Source organism: Stegostoma tigrinum, chromosome 7 (genome assembly GCF_030684315.1).
Source record: "Stegostoma tigrinum isolate sSteTig4 chromosome 7, sSteTig4.hap1, whole genome shotgun sequence".
Classification (NCBI taxonomy): domain Eukaryota; kingdom Metazoa; phylum Chordata; class Chondrichthyes; order Orectolobiformes; family Stegostomatidae; genus Stegostoma; species Stegostoma tigrinum.
In genome coordinates this window covers 37,138,274-37,156,616 of record NC_081360.1, presented here as the reverse complement: position 1 = coordinate 37,156,616, position 18,343 = coordinate 37,138,274, and the positions used below count along the sequence as shown (strand labels likewise).

The 18,343-nt window shown below is 40.7% G+C and overlaps 1 protein-coding gene across 1 annotated transcript in view; it reads right to left on the bottom strand.

Moving 5' to 3' along the window:
* col5a2b (collagen, type V, alpha 2b) overlaps positions 1-6,348 on the bottom strand; it is a 273,485-nt gene extending 267,137 nt beyond the window's left edge. The window contains exon 1 of the mRNA XM_048534084.2: positions 6,129-6,348. Within this exon, the coding sequence (XP_048390041.1) occupies positions 6,129-6,225 (97 nt within the window). The 5' untranslated portion in view covers positions 6,226-6,348. The remainder of the gene's footprint in view (positions 1-6,128) is intronic.
* Between the last annotated feature and the right edge of the window lie 11,995 nt (positions 6,349-18,343).

The window sequence follows — 18,343 nt, the reverse complement described above, 5'->3', positions numbered from 1 at the left end:
ATGCAGGAGTATAGGGTACGGGAGCGGGTCTGGGAGGGATGCTGTCCAAGGGTCAGTGTGGACTTAATGGGCCAAATGGCCTGCTTCCAAACTGGAGAGATTCTGTGATTAACTCCCGGATCTGGCAGCGAAGTGATTGGGCATCAGCTCCTGGATCCAGCAGAACATGTTTCTCAGTTGCTGGATTTCCTGAGATTTTTTAGCACTTTAGCCTCTCAGGGAACACAAACTTACATAATTTCTGCGGTTACAATCACCCTCCCTACTCTACCCCACCCCCATAATATTAATGCAATGTACTGCAAATTTTATGTAAAATTGTTAGAATCTTTATGACGCAGGAAGAGGCCAGTTGGCCCATCGAGTATGCACTAACTAAATGAAGAGCATCCTACCCAGTCCCATACCCTCATCCTATCCACATAACCCCACGTTTCTGATAGCTAACCTACCTAGCCTGCACATTCCTGAACACTATGGGCAACTAAACATGGCCATCCATCTAACCTGCACATCTTTGGACTGTAGGGGGAAATCAGAAAACCGAGAGGAAACGCACACAAACACAGGGAGAACATGCAAACTCCACACAGGCAGACAGTCACCTAAGGCTGGTGTTGAACCCTGGTCCCCAGTGCTGTGGGCAGCAGTGCTAACCACTGAGCCACTGTGCTGTCCAAATGCACTTCCTTTGCTCCAAACTGTTTATATTATTTAAGTACAGGGATGTGAATCCAAGAGCTGAGAAATCTAAGCAGAGGCTCACAGACTAAATATAGCTCTGGAATTTCTATAATTTCTCCCACAGAACTGCAGTCTATTCCTTCCATGTTCAACATAAATATCGTCATGCTGCTTAACATTGCTATGCTTTGGAATAGTTACCCCCGCATTGATTGGAACTTCATATTTGGGAAAAGCCCTTTCCTTGTCCTTCAACCTTGGCTATGCTAAACAGATACAGTATATTCTCAAAGTGCCTCAGCTGGATGTTTCCTTGTGCTTGTCGTCACAGCAAAAAGGAGTGTTTACATTCCTGAACACAAAGGAACCGTTCCAGGACTACAGTGATCTAAAATAGGGAGAAGGAGGCAGAAGAGATTGAGAGCTGGGGAAACAGATTAGTTTCTTGCTTGGAGGCAGTGACTAGCTAGAACTTGAGTTTGGAAGCAATTCTCTTCTTCTGGCTATCCCTCACAATTGAATATTCACCACAGACATCGTACCGCACTAAGAATCTGCACACGAACACTTTGACTGTGGCAAGATTGTAGACACCACACAGTTCTGGCTGAGCAAGAAACTGCCCTCCTCTCACTGCCATTGCTTTTTTTTATATTAATTTACAGGAAGAGGGCATTTGTGGTCCCTCCCTAATTGCCCAGAGGGCCATTACTGTGGGTCTGGAGTCACATGTAGGCCAGACCAGGTAAGGATGGAAGTTTCCTTCCCTCAAGGACATTAGTGAACCTGATGGGTTTTTCCAACAATCAACAATGGATTCAAGGTCATCACTAGATTCTTAATTCCAGATATTTATTGAATTCAAATTCCACCATTTGCTGTGGTGGGACTCGCTCCCAGGTCTCCAGAACGTTAACTGGGTCTCTGGATTAACAGTCCAGCAACAATACCACTAGGCCATTGCCTCCCCTATAGCCTGCTCTCAGGGTAAAAGGCATGGTGCAAAATTCCAGCCAGTGACACAAGTAGAATTGTGTAGCCAGAGGAGCTTAAACAGTCGCAAAGCTGAGAGCATGGCAGACGACTTGGGAGAGGAGAGGTTACCAGAAGTAATCTCATTGGAAGGTGGAGTTAGAAGGAGATCAATGCAAACAATCCGACTTTGAACAAAGAAGAAGATGGATGAGACCTTGCACGGTGTTCTTCATACCCACATCATTGTGTCTTCATTTGCAATCTGTGGCTGGTTTTGATACCTAGCTGCCAAAGATTAGAAATTCTTGAATGGAAATATTTTTTGGGATAGCATCAGTGTTAGACTCTCCGGTAAGCACCACAAGGTGCAAAGATAGAATGCCCTCCCTCTCCATAAGAATACGAGAACTAGAATCAGGAGTAGGCAATTCAGCCCCTTCTGCCATTTAATACGATCGTGGCTGATCTCATCTCATCTCAGCCTCAATTCCACTTACCTGCTCACACTTCATAACCCTTCAATCCATCTGTAATTAAAAATCCGCGTATCTCCTCCTTAAATTTACTCACTGTTCCAGCATCCACACTCTGGGGCAGTGAATTGGACACATTCGTGAACCTTTCAAAGAAGCAATTCCTCCTCATCTCTATTTTAAATCTGCTACCCCTTATCCAAAAACTATGACCTCTCATTCTAGGTTGCTCTCCATGAGGAAACATCTTTTCTACATCTTTTTTGCCAATTTTCTTTTGCACCTTATTAACTTCAATTATATTTCCTTTCATTCTGCTGATAACCAGAAAGATTTCAGGCCTAAACTACTCAACCTCTCTTCATAAGACAAAATCTTCATTGCCAGAATCAATCTAGTGAACCTCCCTTGAAGTGTCCGCAATGTAATTACATTCCTCCTCAAATATGGGGACCAAATAGTACACAATACTCCAGGTGTAGTCTCACTAATGTCTTGTACACTTCTCTACTTTTATATGCAATCCCTTTAGCAATAAATGCCAAAATTCAATTTGTGGATTCCCCAAATAGAAACTACAATATAAACTAATAATAACAGCAAAAAAAAATGTAAAGCACGCACAGACAGTCCTCTGGCTATTCTTCCTAAGGAGAATTTGGGAGGAAAATTAGCCAGTAAAGGGACAGGCAATAGATACCAATATAGCCAAGTTCTATTCACCAATGTGTGATTGTGTTTTCAGTTAGAAAACTGCATTTTTTAAAATTACTTTTCTTTCTTCAGATGTGAGCCAACCTATGCTAACATCTGGGTGAAATAATGCCAAATCCAATCACAACTGTCCCAATCCCAATTTCTTCCATTGAGATGAAAAGTCATCATTGAGCAGAGCCCTGTTCCAAGCATAATATGTTCCAGCAAGTTAGTTCTGCATTGATCATGTTCAGTTGTGCATTAAAACACTCATTTCTGTATCATTGAATCTCCTCACTGTGTTGTATTACTCCCACGCAAATTCACAAAGCAACCCTCCCAGACATACTCTGAAACAAAGCCCGTTCTGTTTCCATTTACCATATTTCATGTTTTTAATTTATATACAGTGGTAAGTGGCAAAGGATTGCCAAAATTATTTACATTTTCTTTGTTTTACTAAATATTATTTAGCTTATAATAAAATAACACTCAGGTATCACCTGTCTACACTCTAGAAGAGAAAATGCATTTTGATTCTTTTTAGTTAAGCCATCGAAATAAACTTATTAAGTATCAGCTTATCAGAATAGTTATGACACAACATGAATGTCTTTGTTGCCTGGGAGGCAAGTGACAAATAAATACTAAATTTAAGCTATAATAAATTATGTAATTCAATATCTCTTGGTACGAACTCATTTCAATCTTAGTGAAAAAATATCACAACCAATTTATGTAAGGAGAATGTACTTTTTAAAATAGAACCTGGGTAACGTGTCTGTGCAGTATTAGTGCCATAAGTTGTGGGTTCTGACGGAGTTCCAGATCATGATCACTTTGCAGATAAATGTGCAGAGTGCGTTTCTCAATTTGTCCATCACACATGACCACTAGGGGGCTACATACAGCTCTATAAGCATCTGCAATTATGATGTTCTTTGTAAATTGTTACTATCTCACAAAGTACACATCCAAAACACACCCTAATTGGCTAAAATTAGGTCAAACCCCACAAAAAAATGTTATTCAGTGTTCTATAGGTTAATGAACAAGTAATAGACTTCTTACAGTAGTTTTTTTTTACTTCATCCCAGTGAAAACAATTGGAAAATTAAAGGAGAAGACAATTACCAAAAGAATGAAATCTCTCACCCCAAACCAGGCACAATGCTTTTCATCCATTGGTTCAGAATTTGCTGTCGGAACTAAGAATTATTCAGCTATGGGACTTTTATGAGGCTATTCAGTTTGATAAAGAAGTGCTCGACTGACACTTTAACAGATCAAGACTTCTCCTTCATGAAAACTAAACATGAAAGATGCAGTAGCCAGATGTGTTAGAAAAATGATTTTATAAATGTGCATTCAGCCAGATACAAAAATTATTACTTTAATTACATTTAATTCTGTAAGAACATGGTATCAAGCTTGAAAAAATAAGATGTAGGAATTGAAAGCCATCATTTTAAAAACTCATTTATAAGCAGAAACATATTTCTACAGCTGCTTATTTAAGTACAGACATTTGATGTAAATACAAAAGCATGAATTGTTAAACCAATATCTAGATATCCATCAGTCCACCTCTTCCCACCCTCAGCAGTTTGGATTCTACTTTCTAGTAGGTCTGTGACTTTTGGCTTCTTTTAATCTTTGCTCGTTAAAGCTTTCTTTAAAACAAACCAAAAACATAAGGGGAACATTACGTTTGATGTGGATTTTATTTGGCAACTATGTCTACAATGACGTGACCAGTAATCTATTTCCCCATGGCTATATATCATTGTGGAATAAATTAATCAGGCAATTCATTCAAAGGGCTTTGATTGGTGGAAGAGAATAAAAAACAGATTTTGGATCATTGTATAAGCTTTTCCCAAGAAACATCCCAACATGCAGATGGTCTTTATGTAATTTAAGGCTTGCTTGTACCGTTAAGAAGCACTTGTGCAGTACAAAGAACATACGTTACTTTTAACACTGTCAGTGTTTAGTGAACCAACTGATGGGATCTTACTCACAAAATCAGCCTCATAAATGAGTGTGTTATGAATGTATTCAGCTTTTGAAGCTGTGGCATGATGATCTCCATCAAAGACTTTGAAAACACTGCATAACTATCGTAAACCTTTTGAGAACATTATCAAAGGTGAAACACACTTTCACATTTAGAGTTTGAATTACAGCCTGACAATTCTTAGAATCCGTACAACATAATTAACAGTATTATTAACATCATACAGTTGTAGATTAAAAGTTGAACCTGACCAGCAAGTAACATTGTTACATGTAACACCTGGATGTGTTTCCAAGGACCAAACTGTTTATTCTTGCTGATGCCTCATATACCATAGAAATGTAAATGCTAGAATTCAGCATTTTCAATTCTCTAGCAATGGCAATATTAACAGCAATACTAAACATTTTAAAATTGCTTCAAATGTTATTTGGAAGAGTTTGCATTTATATCAATTATAAATTCCAAAGACAGAATATCATTGAAAATAACATAAACCAATTTAGTTCACTAATGACAAATAACACTCTCCACATTTCCCTCTAAGGTAAAAACACCTAGTATGTACAGAATGAGGTACTTTAATGCCAGACCTCCTTCACCTATTGCTAAAGGGTGACATAGCACTAGAACCGGCAAGATCTAACATTAGGCTCTGGACTGGATCAGATGCTGACACTGTAACGTAAAGCAAACATTAATGCATATGATCACTTATACGACGTGGCAAACAAGCCATCTGGCTCTTAATCAGTCTCATTGCAAATCAAAGGCTGTCGTTAGATCATCAGAATCAGAGAAAAAAAATTGCCAGTGAATCGCTAAGGGCTCCGCCTTGGGGTGGTGAACTTCAGATGCACACAAGCGCAGAGATTTGATAAAGTTTCTTTTAAAGCAAATTCTTGGATTTTAACCAAATGCCACTGCTGTTGCTCCACAATTGAAATTTCCTTATGATTTTTTGATTTGCCAGAGGGAGACTTCCAATAAATCTGACAGGAATCTTACTGTTATGCTTGATAGTGGTTTGTTCATCCTGATCTGTTTCAGTGTCTTTTTTTTGCATTTGCAAAATGAATTTTAGCTATATCTATTTCCAGTAAAGTGAAGCTTCATTTAACTAGTTCTTTGAAAAAACAGAATACAACTGCTAAGTTTCTGAATAAAAACAAAACTTCCTGACACTGAGCAGCATGCATCAAAGAACATACTATGATTAAAGACAAAAAACAATTGTAAGGAATGAAACTACAAAAGTAGTTGTGAAGCATGTAACTTACCAACTTCTGCCTCAAGCTCCTGATTTTTTACCAGTCTTAATTGTGCTAGTGTTATGGCAAAGAGCAGCAAAGTTCCCATATGCACCAAATTCCCCATGTCTAAATATCAGACATGAGAGTTGTGCAGATCAGTGGTAGAGTATCAATACACCAACATCAGGCCAATGTGTTCCTGTTCCTTTTCAGCACCAGGCCCAGCTGAAACTCTGCAATGTTCCTTCTGCTGGGAATGCTTTAAAAGGGATAACTTTTGGCAACTCTCCTTTTCCTGCCTCTTCCCTGAAACCAGAGCCTCAGATTGGCTCTCTAATACACAGACATGAGTTTGATTGAAACCAGTTTACTGAACAACACACCCACATTGTTAGAAAGTAAAGCAGACACTGGTCATGTTTAAGGCACTGCTGTGAGAAGCTAACAAATTTATTTGCCAATAGAATGCATTTTCTGTCACATTTATCATTTATAAATCTTGATTTCAAGTAAATTTTGAAGAAGATCAACAAGAAATTGAGTGAAAGCATTTTTAAATTGTTTAATGTAATCTTACTCGGGAGAAAAAAAGACTGAGGATCTCAAATAGTGACCTAGCAAGATCATGAGAGTGAGGGGCAAGGTTACAGAATACAGTGGGGCAATTCACACTATCTGCCTAGAATCAACTGTCTGCAGATTGTAATCTATAAAATCTTCAACAACACTCAAAAGTTACATTAAAACATGATGGCCACATTTTTTGCAAATGTGTTCAGCAATTGGTCAATATGAAGTTCCTTTTACAGCAAGGATGTGATTTATCAAGTAAGCACTTTTTTGTTTTCAGTACAAAAGCAGACTTTCAAGTTAAGTGAAAAACTCTGTCCGTCAACTGAACTGTTGAAGAAGAAGATGAAGGCATATATCAAGTGTGGACAGCTGAGATCGAGAGAATCCCTATAGGAGTATAAGGGCAGTAGCAGTGTACTTGAGAGGGAAATCAGTAGGACAAAAATGGGGCAGGGGATAGTTTTGGAAAATAGAGTTAAGGAGAACCCAAAGGGATTCTATAAGTAAATTAAGGGCAAAAGGGTAACCAGAGAGAGAATAGGGCCCCTTACCTATCAATGTGGCCATCCATGTGTGGAACTACAGGAGATGGGTGAGGTACTAACTGAATATTTTGCTTCATTCTTTACTGTAAAGAAAGACATGGAGCCTAAGAATTTTTGGGAAATAGTGATGTCTTGAAAAAATTTCATATTACAGGAGAGGTGGTGCTGGAAGTCTTAAAACGCATTAAGGTAGATAAAGTCCCAGGACCTAATCAAGTGTATCCGAAAACTTTGTGGGAAGCAAAGGAAGAGATTGCTGGGCCCCTTGGTGAAATATTTGTATCATCAACAGTCATGGGTGAGGTGCTAGAAGACTGGAGGTTGGCGAAAGGCATAAACTCATAGAGCTGTACAACAGGGAAAGACGCCTTTGGTCCAATTCGTCCATGCCGACCAGCTATTCTACATTTATCTAATCGCATTTGCCAGAATTTGGTCCATATCCCTCAAAACCCTTCCTATTCATAATCCCATCCAAGTGCATTTTAAATGTTCTATTTGTACCAGCCTCTATCACTTCCCCGGCAGCTCATTCCATATACAAACCAGTCACTGCATGAATGTGTTGCCCCTCAGCTTCCTTTTAAATCTTTCCCCTCTCACCTTAAACCTATGCACTCTAGTTCTAGACTCCCCTACCTGGGGAAAAGACCTTGACTACTCACCCTAACCTTGCCCCTCATGATCTTATAACCTTTCTATGAGGTCATCCTGCAGCTTCCAATGCTCCAGGGAAAATAGTTCGAGCCTATTCGGTCTCTCCATATAGCTGAAACCCTTCAATCCTGGCAACATCCTTATAAACATTTTCTGAACCCTTACAATTTTCAAAACATTTTTCTGACAGTAGGGAGACCAGAATTGAATGTAATCTTTCAAAAGTGGCCTCATCAATGTCCTGTACAGCCACAATGTGACTGCCTAACTCCTTTACTCAATGTACTAATCGATAAAAGCAAATATAGCAAAAATCTCATTCATTGCTCTGTCTGCCTGCAATTCCACTTTCAAGGAACTATGAACCTGCTCCCAAAGGTCTCTTGTTCAATAACACTCTCCTGGACCTTACCATTAAGTGTATAAGTCCTGTCCTGGTTTGCCTTTTCAAAATGCAACACTTCACGTTTATCTAAATTAAGTTCCATCTGCCACTCCTTGGTCCATTGGCCCATCTGAGCAAGGTCCTGTTGTACTCTGAGTTAACATTCTTCACTGTCCACAACACCTCCAATTTTGGTGTCACCTACAAATTTACTGACCATATCTCCTATATTGCGATTTAAATCAATAATGTAAGTGACAAAAAGCAGAGGACACAGCACCAATCCTCATGGCACAGCGCTAGTCACAGGCCTCCAGACCGAAAAGCAACCCTCCACTACCACCCTTTGTCTCCTATCTTTGACCCACTTTTATATACAAATGGCCAGTTCTCCCTGTATTCCATGTCACTCTTGAAAAAACCCAATGAAGTTCGTGAGGCAGGATTTCGCATGCATAAATGATATTTTTTGGTACCAATGTTTAACAAATGAAAGCTAGGGAACTACTGACTGGTGAGCCTTACTTCAGTGGTGGGTTAGTTGTTGGAGGGGATTGTGAGGGACAGGATTTACAAACATTTGGAAAGGCAAAAACCGAGTGGGGATATTCAAGATGGCTTTGAGCATGGGAAATCATGTCTCCCTAACCTTCAAGAGGTGACCAAAAAAGATTGATAAAGTCAGCAAAGGTTTCTCATGGCAGACTGGTTGGCAAGATTAGAACATGTAGGATCCAATGAGAGCTAGACAATTCGATACAAAATTGGCTCAAAGGTAAAAGACAGAGTTTGGTGGCGCAGGTTTGCTTTTCAAACTGAAGGCCTGTGACCAGTGATGTGCCACAAGGATCAATGCTAGACCCACTGATTTTTGTCATTTAGATAAATGATTCGGATGTGAATATAGGCTATTGTATGGTTAGTAAGTTTGCAGTTGACACCAAAACTTGTACAACAGGTGCCTGATCAGATGGGCCAAGGAGAAGCAGATGGAGTTTTAATTTTGATAAATGTGAGGTATTGCATTGTGGAAAGGCTAACCAGGGCAGGACTTGTACAATTTGTGGCAGTGCCCTGGGGAGTGTTACCAAACAGACCCAGATGTAGGTGCATAGTTCCTTAAAAATGGAGTCGTAGACATGGTGGGGAGGGCAGCAATTGGCACACTTGCCTTCATCTGTCATAACATTGAGCATAGGAGTTGGGATGTCATGTCACAACAGTACGGGACATTGGTGTTAACAAGGTTTAGAGCTGGATGAACACAGTTGGCCAAGCAGCTTCAGAGGAGCAGGGGGTGCCTAGACCCTTCTCCAGAAATGGTGAGGGGGAGACCATTTTGAAATAAATTGGGAGAGAGGGGGAGGCGGATAGAAGATGGATAGAGGAGAAATAGGTGGAGAGGAGACAAGTCAAAGAGGCGAGGATGGAGCCAATAAAAGTGAGTGTAGGCGGGGAGTAAGGGAGGAGATAGGTCAGTCCAGGGAGGACGGACAGGTCAAGGGGGTGGGATGAGGTTAGTAGGTAGGATATGGGATTGGGGCTTGAGGTGGGAGGAGGGGATAGGTGGGAGGAAGGACAGGTTAGGGAGGCGGGGATAAGCTGGGCTGCTTTTGGGATGCGGTATATGCTGTGTTCATCCAGTTCTACACCTTGTTATCTCAGATTCTCCAGCACCTGTAGTTCCTACTATCTCTGGGACATTAGTGAGGTTATTTTTACATTACTGCATACAGTTCTGGTCATCCTTCCATATGAAGGATATTTGTTAAACTTGAGTGGATGCACAAAAGATTAACAAGGATATTGCTGGGACCAGAGGGTTTGAGCTCAAGCGAGAAGCTGAATAGGTTGGGGCTATTTTTCTCTGAAGCATTGGAGGCTGAGGGATGACCTTACAGAAGTTTATAAAATCATGAGAGGCATGGATAGGGTGAACAGCCATCTTTTTTCTCAGGGTGGGGGCGGTCTAAAATTAGAGTGCTTAGGTTTAGGGTGCAAGGGAAAAAGATTTAAAAAGGGTAAGTTTTGCACACAGGGGGTGGTGCATGCATGGAGCAAGCTGTCACAGTAAATGGAAGAGGGGAGCACAATTACAATATTTAAAGGGCATCTGGATGAGTATATGAATAGGAAGTGTTTAGTGGGATATGGATCAAATTTTGGCCTATGGGACTAGGTCACATTGGGATATGTGGGTAGTGCGGGTGAGTTGGAATGAACGTCGTTCCTGAGTTGTAGAATTCTACAACTTTTTTTTAATGCTGTATGATGCTGTGGGAAAACATTGCTAGCAGCTTAACCTTCGCTTCATGTCAATACAGCACTTGCATTTAGTGATTGCTGATAAAAGTAGTAAATATTCCTGGTGATGATACCTAATAATTATATTAGTTACCTAGTCATAATATTCATTTGTAATGTCCACATAATAGGACAAAATACATCTTGGAAAATTGATCTGCTCAGTTTAAATAATAGGTTCACCTTTATATCTGTTTCCTGCGAACAAAACATTTGCAATATTCACAATCATATGTACAACAGTCAGTGGATAAGTTATTCTAGAGGATGTCAATTCCTGTGTGGCTGTTGGTATACCTCAGGCGTCTGTTTATTTTTCTCATTTACCTTCTACGTATGAGTTTTTGTTTTAGTTTGCAGTTGATCTAGTATACTTACATCAAGTAACTCTGTACATAAAATATTATTAATGGCCCTGAATTTTGTCTAATGTTGAAGTCAGAAAAAAACAAATTGCATTTATGTACTTCTTTTCCTCACCTCAGGATATCCAAAATCATTTACAGACCATTGAATGTGTGCAAATATTGTCTCACAAGAAGAAATGAAATACATAAATAGATAAGCTATTTGGATGATGACTCAGGAATGAATATTGGTCGTAACAGGGTAGCAGAGCCATTGGAGACCTTAGTGGCTGATTGTCCATACACTTTTTGCAGATTATCTAGGCTCAGGTAAGGGCCCCATGTTCTGGGTTATGTGACATAAGGTGGAAGTGATGGAACCTTGGGGAACAATGATTGCTGCCAGATGGAAGCTCCTTTGGAAACAAGGTCTGTGCTTAACTTAAGCAGAGAGGAGGATGGCAGTGGGGAAAATCCTCGTGTATTCTTTACCTTAGCCATATTGCTCATAGAAATTAAAAATGCGAGGACTCTACCAACATGTGAAGAGGGAAGTGGTAGGCCACCAAGTATGGAGAAATGAGGCCCACCTTGCCTTAGACACAACCCCATTACTGTTCATCAGGACATCTTCGGTCATGGAAACATAGCAGTGTTACTTTTGTGGAAGAGTGAAAATAGACACTGACTGGTCACGATGCAATCAAACAAGCTTCTTTGAAGGTGTAGCTTTGTCATGCAATTTTGGGCCTAGTCAGAAATTTAAACCACAGAAGCAGAGCATTCTGCTTATTCTGTCCATGACATCAGAAAGAAAAGCTATTGATATCACAGTATGGAGCTGGAGGAACACAGCAGGTTAGGCAGCATTCTCCTTTGATGCTGCCTGGCCTGCTGTGTTCCTCCAGCTCCACACTGTGTTATCTCTGATTCCAGCAACGGCTGTTCCTACTATCTCTGAGAAAAGCTATTGCACCCAATTCCACTTGCCAGATGTTGGTCTGTAACCTGGTACTTCCTGGTAATTTGTAAATATGAAGAGGGCTTCCATATCTATAACCATTAGGTTTCAAAAAGAACTAGGAGCTATGGTGCTTAACATGAAGAGCTTATTCTTTTTTTAAATTAAGTTATTCACTCTACAAGGCAGCAAGGCTAGACTGATCTGATTCCTTCCAAACAAGCAGAGTAAAAGTGACAGGTCAATGCACTTACATAAATACACAATGTCCATATCCTTTTACATCAAAGTTTCCTGCAATATAAACATTTAAAATATTTGCAATCGTATATACAACACTCAGTAGGTAATATGTTTGAGAGGACATCAATTCCTGTATGACAGTTGGTGCACCTGAGGTGTCTGTTTATTTTTCTCATTTGGTTTTCACCTCTGGTGTTTTTGATTACTCGGAACACCATCTGTCATTGTCTTTTCCCAAGATAACTGAATGTTTGGAGGTTCGCACAAAAGGTTCTCGATTATAGTGCTGTCTGCCTCAGATGCTTCGGTTATTGTTCTGTCCTCAGGTATATACATGTCTCTATTTGGCACAGTTATTTCTAGATCTTCAATTAACATTGTCATTGGTATATTCATTCACGTTGCCAAGTCTGCACCTCTTCTCCAAACTACATCATATCACATCGGTATGATGTTGGAAACTGGTCCAGTTTGTGCAATGTAGTCCAGTACATGTCGACTACATGTTGTCCAGTAGTACAAAGGCTACTACCCGTGGTGGAGATTAGGATGAGCAAGGGTCAAAATACTTCAGTGGGAATAATTTATAGGATCCCCAACAGTAGTTATAACATTGGACAGACCACTAAACAGGAAACAATTAGAGCTCATAACAAAGACAAAATAGTAATTTTGGGGGAGCTGGATCAATAAAAGTAGCAGGCATTGTCTAAAAGATTAATTTGGTGGATACCTTTTTGACTACTTCCCAGAACAAAATGTTGTGGAACTGACTGGTGTTAAAGTCACTACAGATTTAGTATAATTCAAGAAAAATTAGCAATACCATAATAAAAAAAATCAACAAAGAAATAGTAATCACAATATAACTGATTCCAATACTAAGTTTGAAAGCGACATATTCCAATCAAAAACTAGAATCCTAGACAAGCCAATTTTGTAGATATGAGCAGAAAAACAGATTAGGATGATTGAGTAAATATACTTGAAGGAATGGTGCTAAAGTAACAACAGGAAACATTTAAAAGGCAGTCAACAAAAAAATAATTTGGTGAGAAATAGCCATCTGTGACTTAGTAAGGAAATTAAGGGTAGTAACAATCAAAAATAGACTTATAATGTTGTTAATATTAGTAAGTTTGAATACTGGAAATGTTTTATAAACCAAAAGTCACCATGCAATTCTTAAACCATGAGCAAAAAAAGATGAGAACAAATCATAAACATTAAAGGAGATTTTAGGAGTTCTTACAAATATGTCAAGTTATGCCTCATTGGAGTACCACACTGTCAATCAAACCCTGCTATTCTTGCAGGCGTCACAAACACTAAATATTTTGTAAAGTGTACAAAATTCTCCAATTTATCTGTCATTTAGACTTAAGTTGACAGAAAGCATGGGGAACAGGTATCTGTAATTAATAAGGATTGCTAATATCACAAATAAATAGATTTTAACTGCAGATAAACAATTATCTATGGGCATAAAATTCTACCAACAAAAAACACTAACCCATTTATTAAACTTCCATGCGTACAGACAGAAAAGAAAACACATAGGTATTATGGGCAGAGGAAAAAACTGGGAAGGCATTTGAGTCGGCTCTGTCTACAGTGTTTGCTGAGATGATCCCTTTGTGATCAGAATGCTGTTTCTTGATTTTCCTTCTCCAAGTACTTTCATTTATTTGCAGGAGGCACAGGGAGACTGGTTCACAAGTAATAAAGTTCTCTGGCTTAATAATTATAAATCACAGCTAATAGCAACTGATAAAGGAAATAAATTGGCTCTCTTCAGGCTTGAGATGCTTTCCACAGCAGGTCAGAAACACAGCTCCTGCTCTTCTAGAGGTTCAATTGCTTCTGCCCAAATATTCATACTTCAGACTGTTCAGCTATCTGGGAGCCAATCGCACACTTGTTTGCAAGCTGGAGAATGGACTAAAATAAAGATCAGCCGTGATTGCATTGAGTGGCAGAGCAGACTCAAAGGCCATTATGGTATATTGCTGCGCTGTTATTTACAAAGTCCTCTTCAAACCTCTTGAAGCAAGTCTTCATTAAAATTTAAGCATGCCTTTAATTAGTGTGTGAAGTCCTCAGAAATGACTGATTTTATACCAACAGCTGGTTGTAGTTAGAAAAGCGCATTGCACTAATCATTATTCATCAAAATGGCATTCAGTCCTAGAATACTCTTTAATTCTTTCACCCATCTACCATCTTCTATTCAATACAGACTAAACTAAAATTTCAGTTCAGGGTTCCAGCTTGGGTCATATTAGAGGCTGAAATTGTATCAGTGATAATGGGAACTGCAGATGCTGGAGAATCCAAGATAATAAAATGTGAGGCTGGATGAACACAGCAGGCCAAGCAGCATCTCAGGAGCACAAAAGCTGACATTTTGGGCCTAGACCCTTCATCAGAGAGGGGGATGGGGAGAGGTAACTGGAATAAATAGGGAGAGAGGGGAAGGTGGGCCAAAGATGGAGAGAAAAGAAGATAGGTGGAGAGGAGAGTATAGGTGGGGAGGTAGGGAGGGGATAGGTCAGTCCAGGGAAGACGGACATGTCAAGGAGGCGGGATGAGGTGGTAGGTAGGAAATGGAGGTGCTGCTTGAGGTGGGAGGAAGGGATGAGTGAGAGGAAGAACAGGTTAGGGAAGCAGAGACATGCTGGGCTGGTTTTGTGATGCAGTGGGGGGAGGGGATGAGCTGGGCTGGTTTTGGGATGCAGTAGAGGAAGGGGAGATTTTGAACCTTGTGAAGTCTACATTGATACCATTGGGCTGCAGGGTTCCCAAGTGGAATATGAGTTGCTGCTCCTGCAACCTTCAGGTGGCATCATTGTGGCACTGCAGGAGGCCCATGCTGGACATGTCGTCTGAGGAATGCGAGGGGGAGTTGAAATGGTTCGCAACTGGGAGGTGCACTTGTTTGTTGCGAACCCAGCGGACGTGTTCTGCAAAGCGGTCCCCAAGCCTCCGCTTGGTTTCCCCAATGTAGACGAAGCCACACTGGGTGCAATGGATATAATATACCACATTGGCAGATGTGCAGGTGAACATCTGCTTGATATGGAAGGTCATCTTGGGGCCTGGGATGGGGATGAGGGAGGAAGTGTGGGAGCAAGTGTAGCACTTCCTGCGGTTGCAGGGAAAGGTGCCAGGTGTGGTGGGGTTGGAGGGGAAGGTGGAGCAGACAAGGGAGTCGCGGAGAGAGTGGTCTCTCCGGAAGGCAGACAAGGGTGGGGATGGAAAAATGTCTTGGGTAGTGGGGTCGGATTGTAGATGGCGGAAGTGTCGGAGGATGATACGTTGTATCCGCAGGTTGGTGGGGTGGTATTTGAGAACGAGGGAGATCCTGTGGGGGCAGTTGTGGCAGGGGCGGGATGTGAGGGATGTGTTGCGGGAAATGTGGGAGACGCGGTCAAGGGCGTATCCTTGCATCCCAAAACCGGCCCAGTTCTTCCCCTCCCCCCACTGCATCACAAAACCAGCCCAGCTCGTTCCCTCCCCCCACTGCATCCCAAAACCAGCCTAGCCTGTCTCTGCTTCCCTAACCTGTTCTTCCTCTCACCCATCCCTTCCTCCCACCTCCAGCCAAACCTCCATTTCCTACCTACCACCTCATCCCTTCACCTCCTTGACATGTCCATCTTCCCTGGACTGACCTATCCCCTCCCTACCCACCCCACCTATACTCTCCTCTCTACCTATCTTCTTTTCTCTCCATCCTTGGCCCGCCTCCCCCTCTCCCTATTTATTCCAGTTCCCTCTCCCCATCGCCCTCTCTGATGAAGGGTCTAGGCCCGAAATGTCAGCTTTTGTGCTCCTGAGATGCTGCTTGGCCTTCTGTGTTCATCCAGCTCCACACTTTGTAATCTCATATTAGAGGCTGTTTATTGTCAAAAGGAACTATCAGAATTCACACATTTATATCCATCTGATTAAGATTCTTGTTTAGCATCTTTACAAATCACAACATCATCAGAAACATATTGCTTCAGTAATGTACTCCCCAACATGTAATTTTGGATTATATAGTTTAATGCTGAAGGAAATCTTTGGCCCACAGTCACCTAATGTAAAGGCAAGAAGATTACTGCTGGGAGAAGTTGACCCATTCTAGAATTTAAATGTTGGTAACTTGTGCTAATTCCAAAAAAAATGGTGCTTAGTTAATAACATTCGCATTTCATGAGCCAAGTTAATAATTAAGAATTTCAAATGTATATTTAAGTAGTGCAGGAAAGATAACAATGGTGGGAGCAGAAAAATGGATGTGAAATTTGTAAGTTACTTAGAGGAAAATTAAACATCAGACATATTGAATTCATTTTCTTCACCACTCTATCTGTCAGTACATTTCAGACCATAAGCTCTCTGCATAAAAAAAATTCATCACTGCTTTCCTTTTTTTTGCCAACCTTTGGTTCTCAAATCAACATCAGTGAGAATTCTTTTCTTTCAAGCCAGTATTTTACAAATGTTCATCGTAACTTGCTTGCCTTTATATTCTATGGGCAGGTTACTCCTCTCTCAAAAGAGGCAGGAAGGTTAGCAGGAAGGACAAATAGTTGGGTGCTGTCTCCCTACCATCTTAATCAGCAATGGGATCATCAATAGTTGACTTTTCTGTCCTGATGCCAATGCAGGCTGTTAAGTGGTCTTTTGCTCTTAAAGACACACACTGGCCCAATGGGCCTGAAAAATGGAAAATTTTGTCTTACCTTTCTATTTACAAATTCAGGATTTAAAATGTCTTTTTTACAACTTTTTCAAACTGTCCCGTCTCTTTCAATAACATGTGCTTCAGATATCTGTGCTCCTGCACCAACTTTAGAATGATATTCTTTAGTTTATGTTGCCTCGCTTTGTTCTCTCCACTAAAATGCACAACTTCCAAATTCTCTTCATTATATTTCAACAACCATGTGACCACCTATTCTACGATCCTGGCTATTTCTCATGAATCCTGTCCACTGTTCACAATACTTCCAAGTTTTATGTCAGTTAAAAATGTCAAAATTGAGCCTTGTGTACCCATATCTAAGTATATATCTTAATATTTACCAAGAAAAAAAGTGGTTCTATTCTCGACCTCTGGGAGCAGGTCTGTGTACCTCCCTCAAAGTGAAGTCCAACCATTGGTACCCTCTGTTTCCTGTCACACATTCAACTTCTGCCACTGTTCCGTAAACTCCTTGGGCTTCAACATTGTTGACAAGCCTGTAATGTGGCACTTTATCAAGTTTTGGAAGCCCATATATGCCACACTACTTCCTTTTGGTCCCTTATTAGTAAATTCAACTGGGTTGTGTAAACCTAATTCTACCTTTCACAACTTAGCCATTTGGAGTTTCTAATTAATTCACAAGTCCAAGAGACTGTTAATTTTGTCCTGAATTATTATTGCTGAAAGCTTTCCCCACTACCAAGGTAAAATTGTCTGACCTGTAGTGGCTGGGTTTACCTTTTTGCAAGCAAGCATTAAGCATTTGCAATTCTTTAAACCAATCTGACTTTAACAAATATATAAAGGCGATAGCCAATACCTCCACAATTAACAGACTTATTTCACTTTTTATCCTTGGATGCATCCCCTCTGCTCCTGGTAACTTCTTTTTGGCTAACAGCCTGCGTGTTGTATGCCAAGGCTCTGGAATGGACCAAGAGCTTTTTAATCGAGAGATGAGCACCTTCTTCTGAGTCACAGCTGACGGTAACAATATGTCCCCTAAATTGCAAAGTTGAATAGCCTCTCAGCAATACACAGCATAACATGCAGTGTTACAGGCAGGCTGCACACAACCAATGTTCCCCTTAATACGTGGATGTACCTAGCTGCACAGTAACCTGGACTGTTCCATGGAGTGCAATAAGCCTACTGGGCACGTGAAGCAAAATCAGATAGATCATTGGGTGTTCCTACTGTTCCAATACTGGAAGAGTTCAAGAATAGGGTGGCTCAGTGGTTAGCACTGCTACCTGACAGTGCCAGGAACTCAGGTTCAACTCCACTCTCATATGACTGTCAGTGTGGAATTTGCACATCCTCTTCATGTCTGCATGGGTTTCCTCCAGTTGCCTCCCACAGACCAAACATGTACAGGTTTGGTGGAGCAGCCATGCTAAATTGCCCATAACATTCAGGGATGTGTAGATGAGGTGGGTTATGCCAGGGAGGGGGTGGTGGAGAGACGTTCTGAGGACCGGTGTGGACT